This window comes from Lactuca virosa, chromosome 8 (genome assembly GCF_052849685.1).
Source record: "Lactuca virosa cultivar CGN04683 chromosome 8, Lactuca_virosa_CGN04683_v6, whole genome shotgun sequence".
Taxonomy (NCBI): Eukaryota; Viridiplantae; Streptophyta; class Magnoliopsida; order Asterales; family Asteraceae; genus Lactuca; species Lactuca virosa.
In genome coordinates, this window is record NC_136433.1 from 189004295 (window position 1) to 189028306 (window position 24012).

The window sequence follows — 24012 nt, forward strand, 5'->3', positions numbered from 1 at the left end:
GAGACAATTCCATATTACCATTTTGACCATTACTTATGAACAAGAGTTGCCTCTTTTCAAAATATGTCAATATGGTCCTTACTCTATACTTCTAATTGTCCATGAGCAACCAAACTTTGGTAAACCTCAGATTGTCCTCGACAACTTTGCTTAATCATTTTAGTCATTTCCAGTTCTATTCCTTTTTCCATCTTAATGCCCTAGGCATTTGGAAAATTTAGAATGGATGAATATTATAGCACATGTAATCAAACCTATACCCAAAGCATATGGGACATGATTTATGCTATAAAATTTTTTTATTTGCCATGTTTTCATAATTCGAACTATGAAGAGGGATACCGTAATCATAATCGAATTTTGAGAACGCAACATATATAGAATTTTCTTATGTTGAACCATTCCAGCATAACATTCATATATATTCTTGACTAAAGTAGATTAAATTCTCAATCTAAGCTTGTAGAATTGGAGTGAAGTACAAAATCCTCTCCCTTAATTATAGCAAAACAACTTTTTCAAGGCGAATTGAAACTTTTGTTTTGTATAATTAACATCATCCTCCCACTAGCATAATGATTATTATCTTACTAGCATAACACTTATGCTCCCACTAGCTTTGACATGTATCCAGAGATCAGCTGGACTTTTAGAAACCAACACTTTATTGACTTTTCTACCAAAGTTCAGATTTCTGATACGCAATTTCTTTGATAAGACTTTATCAAAACCATACACCTTTCCTTAGATAGCTCACTTGTGTGTCTAAACAATTATGAAGAGGGATGCCGTAATCATAATGTTTAGACCTTTTGTCATTCTCACAATTGCTATCTACTCAAAATCTACTTAGTGAAAGAGTTTCCTTACCATCATTTTCATGAATCAAAGAGAAACCTTATGACACTTAGATTTTTATGGTGTATGTGTTCCTATCCATGTGAATTTGTCATAACCATAATCACAAGACAAGGTTAGTGACAAATCCAAACTCATATAGACTGAACTTGTTCAATCTTAATTTCTTGCCACCTGGTAGCACAATGCCCACCATTGCTTCCGGGTTGTTATGCAAACAATTGAGAACTCATAGAACTCACAAGCATAATCAACTTTTAACTGGAATAGACACAAGAATATGTCAACACGATAGGTTACAAACCTCAAGTCGTGAGATAGTGATTAACAAAACTCTTGATTAGTTTTTGAAACTATTTCAGAATCTTTTAGACTCCCACTGTCCTCTTGACATATAAGACTTCTCTTTGTCAAGAATCATTTCTTGACAATACAAATATTCAAAAGCTAGTGCAGATTCTTATCAAGTTCAACACTTCTCACTATTGGTCTTAGCTGGTCTTTGTTTTATCCAAAACATCACAACTTACCAATCTCAAATGTACAAGAATAGGAAACATCTTACTCTACATTTGACAAGTGTTATGAACCTTCTAAAGACTATGTCACTCAAGTTACAATCTTGGAGTATTACTCCAGGATTTGTTTTTGGAACGAAGTATGAATTATCTTTTGATTTAACCATTTCAACAATTCACGATTCCTCTCCTCAGGCAACAAACACACTAAGGTGTCCTTAGAGGATCAATTGTGATATGGTTCCATAATCACTAAGATAATCATAAAACAAAATACACAAGTACTCTCCCATCTCTTCAGATTGGAGAAAATTTTATCTTTCTGCCTTATTTGATTCTTCTTATTCATTCTGCCATACATTGAAACTTTTCCAATGTTTCAGAATTACACTTAAACTCGTAAGCATAACCATATTTACTAAACTTTAGTAAATCATAACGAATAATATTATCTACCTTTGTGGTGGACCTGACCAGCACACAACCAAGTGTACCCAATCTTTTAGTCCTTCACTTGACTCACATGTACATGTGAACAAGGAATTAGTCTTAATTTCCCAAAGACGAAAACTTCTCATTCATCATACAATACAAGTTGCATGATTCCAAGTTTCTATCTAACTGAAACTTGGGCGATGAGAATCTTTCCTTATTTGGTAAATTATGATACTACCACAAATGAAAGAATCAAATCCATTTTCAAATATTGTTATTAATGGAAACATATAATCAACAATTTTTCACAAATGCCATTGTAAGGATACTTAAAATAAAATCAAAACTTTTCTTTATTTTAAAACTTTGCGGAAAACTTATCCTTACAACCCATATGAAAACCTTGTTGTTATCTATTCCTAAGCAATATGTCTCAACTCTTAAGTAATAGCTCAAAATTCTGATCACCGAACCATACGATCAAAATCCCTCTTCGCGATCAGAATCAGCATATACTTCCTTTAAGTTTCTTCATTTTTCTTTGATTCTTAAAACATCAACATGTGACCCAGTCACATCATGCAATAAGAATCTCAGAATAGAAACTTAATAGAGTTAGACAATGGACTTTACCTGAAGTGGAGTCAAACATTTGACTTTACTATCCTTATGGACTTTTAGGTAAATTTGGCAGCTTCGCAACCAATGCCCTTCCTTTGGCAACAGAAACATATGGACTCTTTGGAAATGGTACACGGGACTATCACAGACTTAGCCTTTCTCTTTACCATTTGGTCAACCGAGTTGACTATGGCCAATCCCTTTCAATTGGGAAAAGAAAGTTTTTCTGGACTTCCAATGTTACCATTGTCAATGTCCATGGAAGTTTGGGAAGTTGATCTTCCAATCAAATTTTGCTTTACCAATGCTCCAAATCATTGTTGATTCAGCATCATCAAGCAAATAGGTAAGATCATTAAGGGTCATGTCGTGATCTGTTATCAGGGAGTGACCAAGTCAACAGCCAGCTACCTTGAGACTTCGACACCCTACTCTCCCGGCTTGTCAATATGTGACTTAATCTCCAAGACCTAAGCACATATAGACTTTGTTTGCCAATAGGGATTGAGTGACTTAGAACTTATCATGTCTTGAAACTTGTGGGATAAGGAGATTTATTGGAGGAGGTGGAGGAAGTGAAGTATGATTTCCAGTCCCACTAATACACAATAAAGGGATTGATCTTTCACCTTGGTTGCCATTTGGGATACCATCTTCATTAGGAAGCTTGTTCCTAAAGATTTGGGAAGACCATAGCTGTCTAAACTAGACATCTATAATGGGAGAAATTCAAGTTAGTTGATTTAAAGTCCTTAATATAACACCCAATATGAAATATTAAGGCTAGGACCCAACAACCTATTTATAACTGGAAGAGGGATGCCGTAATCCAAATTATAAAATAGTTGAAGGTAGGTAAATGACGATTTACCAATTTCCTACCATAAAAACGAAATATAATTAAGTTTTTAATTGGATTTGAAACTCCTAGATCTTTTGAGATACATTGAACTTTCAATGGCATGTTTGAATCTCGATTGTGCCCTCTCAAGTTTGTGACTGGGATGTCGAGGATCGCAAACAAGGTGTGAATAACCATACAAATTGACTTGGTACCCTCAACAATATTACCTAATCGATGTGCCGGTTAACCACACACGCTCCACCGATCTATAATAAAGTCAAGTTACCCTTTGCCACTCTTACTAGTCCATGTTAGTGTGCCGGTTAACCACACACGCTCCACTAACGACTTGGTAAGGTACAAAGTGTAATTTTATGGGCTAGCACCAATTTCACATTTTCCTAAAGTAACTAAGATTGGGAATTTATAATGTATAGTTACTTTATAATTCATTATACTTTTAACGAGTATTTAAAGTCGTATCCTACCCGTTCGGCTAACGACCCTCCACCGATCAAGGAAGCGGTGGCTGAGAGTGGACACCCATTAAGTCACCATTTTATAGGCAACAACCTTATACCCCCCTTATAGACCGGCTTCGTGAATGAGGCCTACTAACGGTAAGAATGACATATTCTTATACATATCTATATAATTAAAATTATAATAATAGTATAAGGGTGTATTTTAAACATTTAAAATACTTGGTGGTTTAATCTATTAATTAAACTATACTTAATTTAATTAAACTTAAACCATGTCTTTATGGAATTATTAACTCTTTTAATTAAACACTTTAATTAATTTAATGAAGTCCATAAAGCTTGAATTTTACCTTTAAAAAAATTCTAAGAGTTCAATTTGGAATTAAAGTGTAAGGCTTTTCAAATTCCAAAACTTGAGGGCAAGAATTGAAACTATTCCAAGTCTCTTTAATTTGTAACTTATGAGTTTTAATGGTTCATAAAATGAAGACTCTTCATTTTATGAAACCTCTTTAGTTCTTTAATCATAATTAAAAGAAGTGACTTTTGGTTATCCATAACTTGAGGACAAGTTATGGACACCATCATTAGCATTAAGATCATGAATTAAACAAGCATGTAAGTTACACAAAATTCCTATGATCTTCTAAAAACTCATAAGAACAAATATTCATATCAAACAATTTCAAGAAAATCATATAAACATATACAATACTTGAAAATTGATAAAAGTCATGTAAAATGGGTTAACATAATCATTATCATTTTGAAAAACAGATTTTACAAGTCCAAAACAGATTGGGATAATGATCTTAATCCATTTCCAGCAACAAAACTCGAAAAAACTGCCCAGCACGCTCCTACTCGCCGAGTGCATTATTCTACTCGGCGAGTAGAATGAATTTGTTCATGGACTCGGCGAGTCCTCCCCATGGACTCGGCGAGTCCAGTCGTCAGAGTGCAGAATTTTCGTTTTTAAGCAGTTTTGCATCAAGTATACAGAAAACAATCCTAGGCTCTGATACCACTGTTGGGTTTTGAGCATTCTAACACTTCCTAAGTGTACATGCAACCCTAATAACCTTGAATCTATGTTTTCTCTATATACATTCAAATTTCTTTTTCAAGGTTATTTCCTAACTAGCATGGCATGGGGATTACATAAATCATAAAGACTAGTAGAAATACATACCTTGTTGTTGCTTGGATTTCTTCAAGACTTTGTGAGCCTAGCACCCCAAATGTTGTGCCTCAAATGCTTCACACAACACCACAAAACTTGGAATAACTTGAGAGAATGTCACTTAGCCTCAAAATCGGTTATGCCCTCTCTAGAAACTCTTAGTGCACATTTTGCATGCTATAGGGTTTCTTTTATAGTGTGTCATAATTAGGAGTTACAAATGTAAACCCTAATTGTCATGACTCTTCATTTCTCATGACCCATGGGTTTGTAACTCCCATGGACTATCCATGGAGCTCCATATGGTTACAGCCAAACCCATAAACCATGGATCATTAATCCACCATAAAAGAATTGATGATTGTCATAATCAACCCTATATATTTAATTAGTCTCATTTTGATCACCAAATTAATACTAGATTAATACTTGATCAAAACTAATTAAATAATACTATTATTAATATATTAGAACTTATAATATATTAATAATCATAAGTGCCTTATTCTCTCATTTAGTCTATCCAAGTATTGCAATGCCATGCAACCCAAATGGACCATGTCGGGTCGGGTCAAGTACATACCAAATAAAGTTATGGACTTAGACACTATATCCAACACTTCAATTCTCAACACTCTTGGCCTTTTCTTTTCAAGGTTTACCTTTCGACTGAGAGCATCAGCAAAAACATCTGCTTTACCAGGGTGATAAAGTATCTCACAGTCGTAGTCCTTGAGTAACTTTAGCCAGCGTTGTTGCCTCATGTTCAATTCCTTCTGATTAAAGAGATATTGAAGACTCTTATGATCAGTGAAAATTTTGCATTTAGTACCATAAAGATAGTGCCTCCATATCTTTAAGGCGAATACTACCGCTGCCAACTCCAGATCATGAGTGGGGTAGTTCTTTACATGTTCTTTCAATTGCCTCGATGCATACGCTATCACTTTATCCCTTTGGGTCAGAAAACAACCTAACCCAACTCCAGATGCATCGCTATAAACTGCAAAGTCATCAACTCCTTTAGGCAAAGAAGGAATCGGTGCTTCACACAATTTCTTCTTTAACTTCTCAAAAGCTTCCTTATGCTTCTCATTCCAAGTATAAGTAGCTCCTTTGTGGGTCAAAGCTGTTAATGGAGTAGCAATCAAAGAAAAGACTTGGATAAATCTTCGGTAATATCCAGCTAATCCTAAAAAGCTCCGGATCTCCGTAGGACTTTTCGGTTGTTCCCACTTCATCACAGATTCAATCTTCGTTGGGTCAACCATTATCCCTTCTTGGTTAACCACATGACCCAAAAATAGACTTCTTGAATCCAAAATTCACATTTGGAGAACTTTGCATACAACTTCTCCTTTTTCAGAACTTCTATCACTTCACGCAGATGCTTGTCATGCTCCTGCTTGCTTTTTGAATAAATCAAAATATCATATATGAACACTATCACGGATTTATCAAGGTATGGTTTACAGACCCTGTTCATCAAATCCATGAAAGCTGCTGGAGCATTGGTTAGTCCAAACGACATAACCAAGAACTGATAGTGTCCATATCTTGTTCTGAACGCAGTCTTCTCAATATCCTACTCTCTTACCTTTAGCTGATGATATCCTGACCTAAGATCGATCTTCGAGAAATAGCTCGAACCTTGCAACTGATCGAACAGGTCATCAATCCTTGGTAACGGGTATTTGTTATTTATTGTTGCCTTATTCAGCTCTCTGTAATCGATTCACATTCTCATGCTCCCGTCTTTCTTCTTTACGAATAACACCGGAGCTCCCCAGGGTGATGAACTACATCGAATAAAACTTTGTCCAATAATTCCTGAAGTTGTGTCATAAGCTCTTTCATCTCTGTTGGTGCTAATCGATACGATGCTTTTGCTATTGGCGTCGTTCCTGGTAACAAGTCGATACGGAATTCTACTTGTCGATCAGGGGGTAATCCAGGAAGATCTTCGGGAAAGACTTCCGGATAGTCACACACCACCGGAATATTCTGCACCTCCTTCTTTTCCTTCTTAGCATCGATCACGAATGCTAGGTATGATGTACATTCCTTGGCCAAACACTTTCTGGCTTTCATTAGGGAAATGATTCCAGAGTTTTCTCTGCGTTTGTCTCCATACACCATAAACGACTCTTTCCCTGGCGGTTTTACTTTTACTATCTTCTTCCTGCACAATATTTCGGCATCATTGGCGCTAAGCCAATCCATTCCTAGAAGGATGTCGAAACCATTTAACTCGATAGGCAATAATTCATCGTGGAACTTATTCCCATTCAAGTCAATGAAGATGTTTCCATACGATGGCTAACAGGTATAAACTTGCCGCTAGCAACCTCGACTATTAAAGCATTAACTAGTCTATCAACAGGAAAAGCTAGTTTTCTACCAAATTCATGCGAAATAAAGGAGTAATTGGCTCCGGAATCAAACAAAATTTGGGCAGGCAATTCGTTTATGAGAAAGGTACCTGAAGCGACATCAACTTCTTTTTTCGCAGCTTCAAGTGTCATCTGAAAGGGCTCTCGCCTTCAGCTTTGGTGGAAGATTGGGCTTTGCTGCATCCTTCTTCTTCGGGCAATCCTTCAAAATGTGCCCCTCTTCATTGCACCCATAACAGACTTTCTTATTGAACGTGCATTCATTGGCATAATGCCCAGGCTTTCCACATTTGTAACAAGTGACTTCTTCGCTACATTTCCCAGCATGTTTCTTCTTACACTTGTCACACCACTTGGCTTCGGCTCCTCCTCCGAATTTCCTCGAACCAGTCTTCGAGAATTTTTTCTTTTTATTAGAACCTGAAGTTTCTTCACACTTTCTCTTTTCGCCAACTTCAACCTTGTCGGCGGCTCTCCCCTTTATCATATCTTCAAGTGTCATCTGAAAGGGCTCTCGCCTTCAGCTTTGCGAAATAAAGGAGTAATTGGCTCCAATGTAAGTGTCTGATGTACTGGCACCGCATACTCCCATGGAAGTCCCTTTGCGTACCTGTCAATTTTTGTCAGCTCATCTGGGACAATACGCAAAGCAAACTCCATTTTGTCTGTGAAGCTATTTGTGTATTCATCAACAGTCATACTTCCCTTCTTCAACGTCAGAAATTGGTTTTCTAGCTCTAGCATATTTTGGGCCGAGCAGTACTTGCTCTTGAATTGCACCAACAACTCTGCCCAAGTCATTTGCAGTGGCTCATTAGGGCTTAGGGTTTTCCCCAGAGTGTTCCACCAACGAAGAACGCTACATCTGAACTAACGCACTGCAAATGTGGTTTGTAACTTGCCTTGGCAACCACATGTCATGAAATCCAATTCCATTTCTGAGATCCAATCCAATACTCCGACGGGATCTTCTTTTCCAGTGAAAGTTGATGGATTTCAAGTCATAAAGTCTTTATACTTGCATCCATTTCTCTCCACTCTATCCTCGTGGTTATTCTCCCAACCACAAGTGGTTCAGTTTGACCAACTGATCTACTGTTGTTTCCTTCCCCAGACTGACTGTCAGTTAATTCAGGTTGTTCAACAGGAATTGAGGGTTCGCTCTTGTTGTTCAGCAACATTTGCCTTATTTCCTCCCTTTGTTCAGCCATCATTGTCTGAATCATGGCTTGTACTCCAGCCATTGTGATGGGTTCTGGTGCAGCTTCTACTATTGGCACCTGTTCCATCACTTGGGGTTGAGGTTGTTGGTTTATGTTTGCATTTCCATCCCCACTTCGAGTTCTTGCCATTTTGATCTATATGCCAAATAAGGCGAATTTAGATCTTTATCCTCGATAGATATTTAAATTCTCCTTATCACTCCGAAACGTTTACATGTTCGTTCTAATATCGTAATTGTACACTTAGAATCCTACACACATAAGGTTTCCAGATCCGATCGGCAACAGACCATAGATCCGAACAAATAATGGCATATATGGCAAACATATAGCATTTAGAACATAAAAGCATTTTAGGCATCTTTCCTAAAATAAACTAGTGCTCATGTCTAAAATATGGTAGACACTCATCTCACGATCATCACTTAGCATTCTAAATTTAAGTCTAGAAATCCTGCAAATTCCTAGTTCTCTTAAACTAATGCTCTGATACCAACTGTGACATCCCCTAATTTCTCGGCCAGAAAAGACCGATTTAATTTATGATTTTAAAATAAAGTCAGAGTAATCCTTTTAATAGATGTTGCGGAATTTGTCCCCAAAACAAAACATGATAAAATTTATCAAAAGCTTTCTTTAAGAAATATATATTTTCATTTTATATCAAAACCTCGGGATGTCATGTTCCGATACAGATCAAAAGCATAAACAAGACATTATAAGCCTTACAACAGTTATTTACAACTACTGGCCTATAATCCAAAAATCTCTCATTATCATCCGACTATGCTCGGGGTCCACTACCTATAATATAAAAAGCTGAGTGGGTCAGGCTTGGGAGCCAGGTGAACATATAGGGTTTTCAACCCACAATAATAATAAATTTATTAAATTCATCAACCAACAATAACCCTGATTACCCATTCCCGTTATCCTCACTTTACGTCCCTAAACACCTAACACAAGGGACCTAGCCTAAGGATTATCATCGGGATGGACACTACTGCTAAGGGGACTCCTCAGCCATACATGTCCTAAATGCAACCATGAGGGGGATGGAATACACCAATGAACATATAGTTCACCAACACCTACAAGTTGCGAACCTGCTAGTGTTCCACTGGACTGTCTAGAAAGCTCTGTGGTCGTCATCTATATTCCGCTAGATGACTACAACAACAACAACAACAACAACAACAACAACAACAACAACAACAACATCGACGCCTCTCATCATTTTAACACACATCGACTATTTCTTCTACCCATGTTTTACCCAACATATTTGTAGATAAAAATACATATACAGTTTAAAACTTGTATAAAACATCTATTCAACATTCATCTCAAATAAACAATTAATATAATTACACATAGCACGTATTTTATAGAAAATACTTCATATCTATGTGTAAGATGAAAGTGACTACACACTCACTTGATTAAACGATAATCGGGCAGCACTTCGTTTCCTAAAACAATCGTTTCTGATAAAACCGAGAGTTTTAATTAGAAATCGGGCTCTGCGATGGTTGGGCTTCAAAACCGAAAAGATCAATTTTTCCGGGTCTACGGGCACTTCAGAATGTATTTTGGGTGTTTGGTATGATACCGGGGCTTTGGGGGAAGTTGAAATGAAAGAAATATTGAGTTTAGGGTGTAAAATGGCAATTTTCTAAAATATACCCGGGAGGGCTCGCACCCTTCTATTTATAGGGGCGAGCTTCGGATACGAGGGCTGAGAAGCGAACAAACGGCAGAAGATGCGAGGGGGCAGGTGGCGCGCATGCAAGGCTCGGACACCAGGTGCGACACACGTCGGACGTAGGCGAGGCAGCTTCGGAAGCGAGGAGTCACCGGGCAAGCGTCGGAGTCTCTTGACCCACAACGCATCGGATGACTAAGCTGCTTCGGACACACGTCTGCTGACTCACCGAGATCGGACACGGGGCGAGTTTCGAGCGAGGGTGACGTGGCCGAACACCAGCCATGCGAAATTCCTCGGTTTTAGTATTTTTCTCGATTTTTGTGTCCCAAACTTCTAAAATCTATAACTTTCGCATACAGGCTCCGTTTTTTACGTTCTTTATATGTACGCGTATGTAAAATTATTCTCTACAACTTTCGTTTAGACTCCGTCGGCTAATTTTGACTTTAATTTTTATATTAATATTTTTAACAGACCGGGACAGGTAAATCCGTTAAAAAATCATAACTTCTTCATCCGACGTCCGTTTTTGTCTGTCTTTTCATTTCTTCAAAATGAGTTACAAAGGTTGACCTAGAATATTACATCATCATTAATGCCTATCTCAGAAACACGGGAGTTACAGTTGACCAGGGTATATTGATCGCAGATATGATTACATAACTGTCCAGGTTTAACTGTAATGTCTAACATCCAAATACTTTTGTTTTGTACTTCTTGTGATACTCGTTCTAGTATATATATATATATATATATATATATATATATATATATATATATATATATACATATATATATACATATATATTCTACATGTACTTATACTTTTATAAAATATTGTTATATTTTAAAGTATAATTCTTGGTCAGAGTGTTTTTATCCCAATGTGTTTATAGTTGTATATCTTTTATGACTGATATACTGAGTTCACTATAAACAATGCTCTGATACCAATCTATCACACCCCCAAACCAGAACAGCGGAAACGTTCGGGGCGGACGACGTCATGTCAAGTATCACAACACATGCATTATAGTAATCAAAGTACAACAAACATTGCATTAATAATGTATAAATTTTACATAAGTGTTTAAACATTACATATTCAAACATCAAAAGTAGATATAGCAAAAGACGAAAGACGCAACACAGTACTAGGTTGTCTTCTCAAAAGCTCCGGGAGTGTACCTGTCTACTGGGTTCTTGAGAATACAAGTTATTTTGAAAGAGTAGATCAGCATTTAAGCTGGTGAGTTCATAAGTATTTTAGTTATATAAAGTATACTCCAAGTTCTTGGAAAAGTTCTCCTGTTCTTCCAGAAAATCCTATATCTTCTGATGTGATAAAATGATAGCCATAATAGTTCCTTCTGCAATCACTTAGTTTATACTAGTTATATATAATCTAATATCGAACGGACAATTAAATGTGTGAATCTGCCCTAAGCCCACAACCAAACAAGGAACGGGAAGTAAGGCAAAAGTTACACATTCTACTGCCAATCGGATATTAATTATATATATAACTCTGATGTATAAACTAAGGAATTATAGAATTAACCACTAAAGGTCCTTTATGTTATACTAGTTTTAAGAAAGTGATTGATTACGTTCCAGAAAATCCTATATTTTTTGCTTTACAATTGAGAAGTAGTTTTAGTCCCCTTAAAGCATTCTGTTTAAGTATTATTGTACTTATAATACGGTTTAACATAATTTTAACTATCCATAAAATTATAAGAAGAATGTTTTCCGTTTCGTTGGTGAAAAAGTAGTTTTAATCCCATAAAACCGTTCTATGAAGTAGTTTTAAATCCCATAAAACCGTTCTGTTAAGTAGTTTTAAATCCCATAAAACTGTTCATTTGAATTTGTGTAGAGTGATTAATACAGTAGTATTTCATAAAAAAATGAACTACTAGTGAATAACTACCGTATTATTAAACTGGTTAAATAGGGTAAAAATGTGATAAAGTTGTAACCATGCTGGACTAGAATGAACACGACGACCTACTGGCGTCGAAACTGAATATGTGACATTTGTCACCCCATGGCTGGTCTGTCGGACTGTAGCTAGCAGTCGGGATGTGGGATTGTCAGTCCCATATAGATCTATACATACAATGCCTGCTCTCCCTCCAGGAGACTCTAGTTACAAGGATGTAACATAACAAGTATATTGTTATGTCCTGAAGACGTACCATCACATTTTAGTTTGAGTAAAGATCGAATTATACCTTTTTCTTGACAAAGTAGTTTAGACCTCGTATGCTAATCTAGAAAATAGATTTCTCGTTGGTTTCATAAATTATACCCATTATAATTTATACGTTCTATCCGATTAGCATGATTTCTCATGAGTGTACCCGTTTGCTCAGCGTGATACAAAGGTAATGATACCGATTGAAGTAACCTTTTTATATTCCCATATGTATAATATGATTTTGTCAATTATAAGTTTAAAGAGTTACAAAAACAATTAAAAGAGTTTAACGGTTTTCTAAAAAGAGTTTATATGACTTTTAGTCATTATGGAAGTATTTGGTAATCCTTAAAAAAATAAGGAAATCTTTTATGTGATTGATATCACATGCAATTATTAACACAATTTAATTGTGTTCGACTTGTATTCCCCCCCCCCCTAAAAGCATTTAAAATCATTTAAAAGTTAGATTATAGGGGTATGAACTCACTTTGTGTGCGGTTTTGAATAAATATCGAGACGAAAGTGGTGACCTTCGGGATATAATACATGAAAGTTGTCGTGATCCTAATGATTTTAAAACACACAATAGCGTGTGAATAATATGATAACATAAATATAAGTGTTTTCATAAACACTAAATAATATGTATACTACTTACTTAAACTTGTATCTGTTTGAAAGAAGAACGATCTTCTGGAGCTGTTTGATCTTAAGATTCATAGAAATTGGTTTGCTAATTGAGAGAGTTTGGATGATGTTTTCGTTACTGAATGTGCAAATGAATTTCATTTACACCTTAAATTGGTAAGAAACTCATGAGGCGGTGTAATGTTTATGGAGGTATCACATAGGTATACTGAATATGATATATTTAAGGGGGTTTACGCTCAAATAAGAGCTTTGGTGTGTGTTCACGGTCACCTTTTTGGCCGTGAACACTTTGGATATTATCATTAAATCTATAAACTACATGCTTGAATTGATCTTGAACCGTGAACTATGCCTTAGGGAGGTTCCATGGTCGTGAACTCCTTTCTAGGTTTGCTTTATGGACCGTGAACAACATCCTAGAATATATCTTGACCATGAACACTTTGATTCTTACACCTTTAGGCCGTAAACACAAAGATCTTTGGATCTTTGGACCGTAAACACATTTGAGGCTTCATTCTTTGGCCGTAAACACCATATGGTGGGGTATTTTGTGATTTAAACTTTCATATTTTGACTTATGTCAACATATATTAGCTTATACTTGCTTAATTCAATCATAGTTTTCAATCTAATCTCAGTTACTAGGTTGTAACATGTTCTAATGGCCATAGGAAATACAATGCACCAAGGATTGCCATGTAGTTTACACTACTACTTGGTTAAGGTTTAGACCATGCTAGGTCTAAAATTTTCGGATTGTGACACCTACCGTCAGCCACCACCCACCACAACCATCACCATCCGCCACTTACCACCACAAACCACCACCATCCATCCATCACCACCACTATAGCCCACCACCCCACTTGTCATCCCCACCACCTTTCACCACCACCACCACCCACTACCTATAACCACCCATAACCACCACCCACAACCACCAAAAACCAACTATCACCCACTACCCCATCGCCCACTACCCATCAATACCACCCATCACCATCGTGCCCTAAATCCACCACCACCACGCGCCACTATGCATCTCCACCGCACGACCACCACCCACTACCTACAACCACCAAAACTGTATGTTATTAAATGCATATAATGGCATAAATCATGTGTGATTATATGTATTTAATTACATAAATCATATCTGATTAAATGCATATAATCATATGTGATTATATGTTTATAATCGCATATGATTTATATAAACAATATTAGTTTTCATGTTTTCCATTCAGTAAATTTTCTCATGTGTTTAATCATATCTGATTATATGTACTTAATAACATATGATTAATGTGAACAAAGATTTGTTTTTACGTTTTTGATTCAATTGTTGTTCTCTTGTATATAATCACATATGATTATATGTATCTAATCACATATGATTTATAAAGACAATATTCTTTTTTCATTTAAATCATATGTGATTAGATACATATAATCACATGTGATTAAATGTATATAATCACATATGATTGAAGTTGACTAAGAACAATTATTGAATCGAGAACACGATAATGAATCTTATCCACATAAATCATATGTGATTCAATAGTTGTTCTCGTGTATTTAAATAAATATAATTACATAAATCATATTTGATTATATTTATTAATCACATAAATCATATGTGATTAAATACATATAATCACATGTGGTTATATGCATCTAATTACATATTATTTATATAGACAATATTCGTTTTCGAATTTTCGATTCAATAACTTTCTCATGTATCTAATCACATATAATCACTTGTGATTAAATACATGATAATAAATATAGAATCCAAAACACAAAACGAATATTGTCCATATAAATCATATATGATTATATGTAGACAAGATTCATTTTCAAATGTGGACAAAGAACACCTATTGAATTGTAAACGCAAATGAAATCTTGTGCACATAAATCATATATGATTAAATACATATAATCACATGTTATTAATATATGAGAACAAGTATTGAATCGAGAACGCAAAAACGAATATTGTCCATATAAATCATATGTGATTAGATATATATAATCACATGTGATTGAATAAACAAGAACAACTATTTAATCGAGAACGCAAAAATGAACCTTGTTCACATCAATTGTATGTGATTAGATACATATAATCACATGTGATTATATATATTTAATCTCATATGATTTATGTGGACATGATTCGTTTTCGCTTTATCGATTCAATAATTTTTCTCATACATTTAATCACATGTGATTATATATATATATATATATATATATATATATATATATATATATATATATATATATATATATATATATATATATATATATATATTTATAATCACACACACACACACACACACACATATATATATATATATATATATATATATATATATATATATATATATATATATATATATATATATATATATTTAATCACATAAGATTTATGTGGACAACATTTTATTTTTGAATGTTTGATTCAATAATTGGTCTCGTGTATTTCGTCATATCTGATTAGATGTATTTCATCACATATATTTATATAGACAAGTTTTTTCTGTGACGATATAAATTATATGTGATTAATACATGTTGTTAAATGTGATTAATTACACAAGAATAACTATTATGTCGAAAACGCAAAAATAAATATGGTCCATGTAATTCATATTTGATTGGATAGATATAATATTCTTATCTACATTTATCTTACATTAATAGAATAAAATCTCCATGCTAGGATCAAATATAATAGTCTCATCTGAAAAGTATATTTAGGCTTATATTATATTTAGTTAAAACAATATGTATTTAAAAATTATACGATAAGCCTACAAAAGAAAGTGTATGAAAATAAAACTTTACAAATTCTACATTTATCCTATACTAGATCTAATAAAATTAAACCGATAATTTGTAATATGTAATATAAAAATGGTTTGTAATATAAAAATGATCCATACGTGTAATTGTTTTTAGAATTAAGCCCAGTCTACTAAAGCCTTTTTTTTCTGTTTTAACGCTTTTGCAAAATAAAACCTAATTTTGAAAAGTCAAAATTGTAAGGAGATACTCATCTTTTCCAAATTATGAATCCTCCATTGCTATTCTTCTCCCCGTAAGGAGCAGCAACTTCTTCAAGCTTCATATTAAGTTACCGCTCAAGTGGAGTCTGAAAAGGCTTTGTAAACCTACAACATGCATCCCTCTGATGAACACCGCCAGAGCTACGGTCTCACCACCAACTCCACTATCCTGCTGTGAAGCGGAGAGTGCGTCGATTCACAGCTATGATTCAAATTCTCTTTCTCATACTCGCCGAGATGGCATTGATAGTTCTTTTTGTGTTCAAAACCCCTATAAGGAAGCTTTTTATCAAGTCAAGCATGGTCAGGCACCAATCGTTGTAAAGGAAGTTAGATCAACTACATTCTTCGTGATGATGTCTAGTGTGTATACCATATAGTATGATGCAGATACATAAACGCCGGAACAGAGACGACGACGGCGATGGCTAACTTACTCCAAGTGATTTTGCCTCCAAACATCTCCTTGAAGCTTCTCTAATGGATACGCCTTCAATTTCGTTAAACGTTTCAACCATGAATCAGGTGAACGATCCTCCCTTCCGGCGACACCTTCCTCTCTAGTGATAGTGGTCGAATCTGTGGCCTTTTCAGATCCGGTGAAACGAGATTGGGAAATGGTGCCTTCTACTTCAGATATGGTAGAAACAAGCTCTATTGATCAGAGAAATGGTATCGGGAAAGGTTTTCAGCCAGAAAAAGCGCCGGAGGGAGTTGGTTCAAGGAGAGGAGAGACGGAGAGAGGTTGTTTCCGATGGCCGGAGGAGTAGAGGCGGAGGGACATGCGTTTTTCGGCTGCGATCTGACGACGATGTAGCAGTTCCGGTTCGGCGGCGATCTGGCGACGATGTGGCGGTTCTGGTTGAAGTCCGGTAGTTTCGTTGGTGGTTGAGAGTAGGGCTGTGCATGGGTTGGTTTGGGTTGGTTTTGGACCCAAACCCAACCCAACCCATAAATGGTCGGTTTCTGGTTTTCAGAACCCAACAGGATCAGTTTCTGGTCGGTTCAGTTTCTCGAGTTCTGAGGTCGGTTTGGGCGGTTTTTCGGTTTCTTGGGTTTAACCCATACATTCACAGGTTCTGGGTTTAAACCCATGGGTTTTGGGTTTTAACCCATTTTCCATAAATGAAGCAACAAGTTAAATACTTAAAAAAGATACCAAATTGAAGTTAGATACTTCAAAAAATATGAGTCTTACAACAAATAGTCTATTACAAGTTACAACCAAAGCCCAAAATAGTCTATTACAACCAAAACATAATCAAGTATGGGTCGGTTTGTCGGGTTGGATGGGTCGGTTTCATGGGGCAGTTTGTCGGTTTTAAGTATGGGTCGGTTTCTGGGTAAAAACTGAAACCGAACCCGATTTTTCGGTTTTTTAAAAAATTCAAACCCTAACCTTCGGTTTTGCTTTAGTTTCAGTTTCGTCGGTTTCTCGGTTTCTTGTTTTGGGTTTGCTCACCCCTAGTTGAGAGTATATTACATTGTAAATAGGTGGGGGTGGGGTGGGGTGGGGTGTTGTTGGGGGAGGATAACTTTAATTTGTTTGGTAATAAATTATAAAAGTTATAATAAATAAATATATTTTTTTTAAATCTTAAAATTTCGAATGTTTAAAATTTGTGACTGATATTGGGTTCTCATTTGTTCTCAAATCCATAATTGTTCTCGTTTGAACACGTGTGTGTGTATATATATATATATATATATATATATATATATATATATATATATATATATATATATATATATATAACAAATATCATAAAAGCCTTCAGGTAAACTCCATAAAAGTCCTAATGTTTTGGCCTCAAAATCGATTTAATAATTATATATTTTTATTTAATTAAGTCTCAAAAACCGAGAATTATATTCGGTTTGACCATTTTACCCTGTCAATAGGTCATCAAACATTTAAAAAATAAACTTTTGACCCAAATTTTAAACTTTATTACAAATTTGGTTAAAACTTTTACACTTTTGGCCCAGATTTCAATTTTTTTTTTACAAATTCATCCCAAATTTTAATTTTTACTTTTTTTTTACAAATTCATCCTAAATTTTAACTTTTACATCTTTTTGTTCAAAATTTCATTTGGAATATCTTTTCTTGATCCAAAATAAAGCCGTAAAAAACAAAACAAATTTTGCATGTGAGACACACATCGGTTGTGTTGTGTGCGTTTCTTTTGTGACACAAAGACCGTGACAAAAGATCGAAAAGATGTACATGCAAGTGTCACAAAAAAAAATTCCAATTGTCACCAAAACTTTTTGAATTCTTGCTTCTTTACTGCAACATGCTACGGGTTTCATGATGGGTGTAGATGCTACGTTATTATATAATGTTTCTGTTTTAGTCGACATTATTATACTCTTTGAGTGTTTTAATTTTTTAATTTCTAACTTGTTTAAGTAACTAAAGAATGGAGCTTGATTATGCAGTAAATGAATTTTAAGTTAATGCTTAATTGTTCACCAGTTCGTTTGTTGTGAATTCATACTAAAGACTTTTACTCTCCTTTATATTTGAAATTGATGATGTTGGAGAAAATCGTTAATGTTTAATCATAACTTTTTTTGTTAATACTCAAACATTAATTGTTTAATTTGATTAATTTTTTTATAATGACAAAAAAGTTAGATATTCGGATATCTAATTTGGTATCCGAATCCGTATCCGAAATTTCGGATATCCGAATTTTCGGATAGGATACCAAAATCTACTATCCAAAATTTTGGATATTCGAAATTTCGGATATCTGAAATTTCGGATATCCGAATTTTCGGATATCCGGTTTTGAACACCAAAAGGAAAGGAGGGAATGACGCATTTGAGAAAAAAAAAAGATTCTATGAAAAATGTATTTTGCATACAAAAATGTTTTTATATAGGTAGTTTGCATACAAAAATATTTTAAAAAAAACGTATTTAAATAGAAAAATAAAAGGTTTTTTACTTGAAAATGTGTTTTTGTATAAATATGATTTAGTACAACAACAAACCATATTTGAAACAAAATTTTGAAAAAAAAAATGTAAAAATTAAAATTTAGGATGAATTTGTAAGAAAAAATTGAAATCTAGGCCAAAACTATAAAATTTGGACCAAATTTGTAATAAAATTTAAAATGTAGGCCAAATATGTAATTTTTAAAAGTCGGATGACCTGTTGACCGGATAAAATGGTCAAATTGAATACGATTCTCAGTTTTTGAAACATAATTGACTAACAAAAATATAATGATTAAATCGATTATGAGACCAAAACATAAGGACTTTTGTGGAGTTTACCTTCAACTTTTTGTCCGTTTTATAGTGTTTTTTGTGTCCACTAATGACTCACATTTGCATTGATTTTTTACTTTTTTGTCTCTAAATTGTTTTTTGTGTCTATTACCGCCTCACATTTGTATTGATTTTTCATTTAAATCTTTTAAGCTCTGCTGGTTCCCATGCCCAAGTTAATGGGCCCCTTTATCCCTATATCCCATCCAAGTTAGTGGGCCCTCTTATCCCTATCTCCCATTACTCCTCTGCAATGGTAAACACTCTTGGTTAGCGCCAAGATTTTGACTTTGTGAAGCAGAGTAGAGTGGGGTAGATTTAGGAGCGGTGGTGGTGGTGTATCAGCCTCCATTGACTGTCATTGTGAATTTGTGATAGGTGTTGCGGCTTTTTAGGTGGGTTGCAGAGCAAAGAGAAGAGAAAAGGGAGATACTTATCACGGGATCCACGAAAACTAAATGACGCAATAGCCCATGTAGATAAGACTTTGTGTTTCCTTCAAATGCGTGCACATTTTGATCTTCGTTATAAAGGGTGTCGAAAAGTTCTTGAAGAACATTAGTAAGCAGAAGAATATATGATATCATTTATTATTTTGATATTGCAACTTCTCAACATTGTACAAATGGTTTTCTATTATCGAAATTATAGTATGTGTTACATGTAGCAATGCACAAATGTATAGTGTGTGAAGGAAGCCCTGACACTATCTAGCACGGACAGCATAGATGGTCTGAACCACTGTAAGAACAAAGAGGGCGATTCCTCCAACTAGAGTAATCATACTCCATGGACTACTAAAATAAGTACGCTTCAACGCTGCAATATTTTTGGGCCAGTAATTGTTGTAGTGGGTATCCATATCCTGCCACTGATCAACGTAACAAAACATCCGTATGGGTTGTTGTTTGCAAAGGCTGTTGATCATGTCTGCAGCCTTTTCATTTGAGCCTAAATGGTTGAGAACGACCTTTGATTCTATCAACTTAGCAATGTCTTCTTCTGTATCGACTAGCATATCCATGGCCATAGCATATGAGGTAACATAACCATGTGTTTTATAAGAGGAAGAGGAGTGTTCATAAGCAATGAGATTCCTTAAAAACAACTCAGTGAAGTTGTCAATAAGCAATACCGGGATTCTGAGAGTAGGCTTACCCCAACACCAGGAGAAGCAGGCCAATGGACATGACTTGAACTCCATGGCCATTGGCCAAGGTTCATCTGGATTATTAGGCTTAAAGATCACCCCTGCCCTGTCCAGTTCTACAGCCGAGTGTATCGCTGAACTTGGTAATCCTTCTGAAGGAGAGTTGTTTCTTGATGGATGGAAACAATTTTCAAGAAAGCCGAGAATATGATCTTGAAAATTTAAACGGGGGGTGATATTGGCTGTTATGCTTGTTTCAAAGATGTTGCAAATTTGTACAAGTGGAAGCAAAAGGGTAGTAAGAGAGGCTGTAGGTTCAGATTTTAAAATGGTGGTATCAAAGATGTCTTGAAGAATAAAGAAAGGGATCTGGTTTTCTACTAGTACCATGTCATAAACTATAGATTGCCCACGCCAAAAGGATCTATTTTCAACATTGAATTCTGATCTTCCAAGGTATTCGAGTATGAAACATGCATCGATAACCATCATTTTGGCAAGTTCGGTGTCATTGTATTTTTCCATCTTTATCTTGTCATAACATGCTCTGATTCTGTCTGTTTTAGCAACCACTTTCTCCACACATTCTTTTAGCATCTGGTTGGGTAGGGAATAATCAGGAGAATACAATAGTTTATGAGCATACTTCACTTTCTGCTCATCAAATGCTTGCAGATGTTGTTTATGTTTGTGAAGAGGTCCAATAGAAACCACCCGAGGGTTGAAAGAAGTAGGGCTGAGATCTCGGAGCCCACTGGGGACCACGTCAATAAATGTTCGATATAGTCCCAAACTAAGACTTGGATTTTTTACAGAATCAAAAAGATCTTGGACAGCTTCAATAATAACATCTACATCTCCATCTCCCATCTCGAATTTTTAGCTTAACTTCCTGTGGTTGCCAAAAATTGTAAAAGAGAGTATAGTATATATAACTTAGCTTTTTTCTCTGGATGTAGTAATTTTAAATATACAGAATCAACGCATGTCTTTTCGTATCTAAACTTTTTTTAATTTTAAATATACAGAATTTCTCTTGATATACGAATGGATCTTTATAACACATATTGAATTATAACCCAAATCTCAACCAAATAAATCCTAAGAATAAGGGAACAAGTCCAAGTTAAAACATAAAAAATAATACCAAAGAAACCCTGATCACCTAATCGTCGGCTACCGCCGCTGGACGGTCGCTTTCTGTGGCTCATGTGCTTGTCTCACCGTCTTCATTACCTGTTCCGTCTCTCAGTCTCACCAGTGCAGATCACTCGGCTTCCATGTTAGCAGTCACAGTCCGACGATAACTCAGCCCCTTGGCCCTTTCCGACTCTCACTGTTACGTACGCAACTCTCTCCCTTCTCAGTCTTGCTATTTTTCTCTATATTTGATTGTGTATAATTTGAATTGTGATAATGTGTTGAAAAAAAAAAGCCCACGTGTAATATGATGGGATTGAGAGGTTCAGAATATGCCACATATTTTATTATTAATTAGTTTTATCATTAATTAATTGTAAGATGTTATACGGGTCGGATAAAACAAAACAAATTAAATATAAAGGGTTAAACAAAATTTTGTTTAGATTTGAAATTTAAAATTTAAAATGAAACATATTAAATACCATATCAATAATAATGTTGTAATTTATTGGTTATTTTTAATTAAGGCAATTATTAATTGAGATGTAGATATGATGTGTTAATTAAGAAAAGATTAAAAAAAATAAGAAAATGACAAATAGAAAAAACATTTATTCAAAAATACCAAAAAATGACATGTTTCCAAGTTAATGAGAGAGCGATATGTAGCAAAATTATTTTTATTTATTAAGGAGGATTATTATTATTATATTTTTATCTTTTGTTAAGGTCATTAAGACTAAATTACAGAAATGACCCTTTGGCAAGATTGTGCAGTTTTAGTCCTATTTTTTTGATTTCATCAAAACTTGTCCTTATTGCAGGTTTAGATTATATTTGGTGTCTTGATAGACCCTTGTCAAATCTATCGTATACCCTAGGATTCTAACACTCACCATAATTGAAATACTTGATAATATTCATAAAGATAGTTTTCTCACAATTCTAGAGGTCAGAGTCTCTCTAAAAGAAGAGCAATGTTCTCTTACAAATTAATTCTTAGCTACCTCAACAATAACCTCCTGAAGGGTATATATACTAGACAAGACCAGGGCAGAGGTAACTCAACCAATTGGGGGCTGTAAGCAAACAAAAAAATTGGGGCCATTCGGTTTATATCTTAAATCAAAGGTAAGCAAACAGATTTGAACCTGAAACCCTTAATTTGATAAACCAATGCTTTTACCACCATGCCAAACTCCAACTTGTCTTTCTAACCCAAAAAAATATGTAAATATACATATATAATTAACCGAATAAGCTTTAAATTTTGTGGCCCTTTACAATTGGGGCCCTAAGCCCTTGCTTAGTTTTGCAAACGGTAGAGACGACCCTGGACCAAGGAAAGATGCTCCAAAAGGAGTGGTCCCTCAAACAAACAAGGGACAAAGATAATGCTCCCAAAATAACCAATAACAGATAAGAAAACTTAAAAAGACAACACTAGCCATGGTCCCCAAAATAGACAATAAAAAACTCAAATAAAGCAATTAAGTTAAAGGCATTTCAGGTTAAGTTTGGGCTTATCAATACCGACGGCTCAAACTTTCACCTTGTCCTCAAGGTGAATGAAAATGATGCATAACACCCAACTACTTTTAGAAGACCTCTTAATCTTCCCGTCAACCTTACCACGATCTGCAACCACCACAATTATACAACCCACTTGCTCTATTGTATCATATGTGATTCTGAGGGGAGTCTTTGCCACAAATGAGTCATGCTCCAAATAATATGTTACCACCTTCTTGGGATTAGTAACATTAGCAATAGTACCCACAACCTTCTTATTTTCATCACTTATATCAAACGAGGTCAGAGAACCAGGCACCCATAACCTTCTTATTCTTCCGTTGATCTGCAAAATTTTGCATTTGTTCCATTTCCTATTTGTCATCAGTAATGGGTGTTGAAGTATGACACACGATAAATCTCGATGTTGCTAACAATTTAAGTTCCATGTTAAGGTAAAGCATATCATTGTTTGTAGTAGCACCGGGAAACAAAACCTTTACAGTATAAAGCTCAATTAAATAGCAACATACAGAGTATATACCACCATGATGATCATAAGCCAACTTTATAAGCATTTTAGGGGTGCAATAAATACGGCTCACGAGGTACAATCTGGTCTTGTTCTTCCCAGCAAACATAGTATTCACACAGTCACCAACCTTCAAAATATTTTTGGCATCAACTTTATTGATTTGGGTGTAAGTG

At 35.1% G+C, this 24012-nt stretch overlaps 1 protein-coding gene across 2 annotated transcripts; it reads right to left on the minus strand.

Annotated features, from left to right (window-relative positions):
- Positions 1-20061: 20061 nt before the first annotated feature.
- On the minus strand, positions 20062-22071 carry LOC145132822 (UPF0481 protein At3g47200-like). 2 transcript variants are annotated; one of them, XM_079067751.1, is made up of 2 exons: positions 21815-22071; positions 20062-21541 (listed from the first exon to the last, which is right to left on the minus strand). In XM_079067751.1, exon 2 carries the CDS (start codon positions 21517-21519, stop codon positions 20206-20208), a length of 1314 nt encoding a protein of 437 aa, XP_078923877.1. In that variant the 5' UTR covers positions 21520-21541; positions 21815-22071; the 3' UTR covers positions 20062-20205. The 2 variants fall into 2 exon arrangements, with proteins under 2 accessions (XP_078923877.1, XP_078923878.1); XM_079067752.1 differs by having other exon boundaries at positions 21797-22071.
- Positions 22072-24012: the final 1941 nt, after the last annotated feature.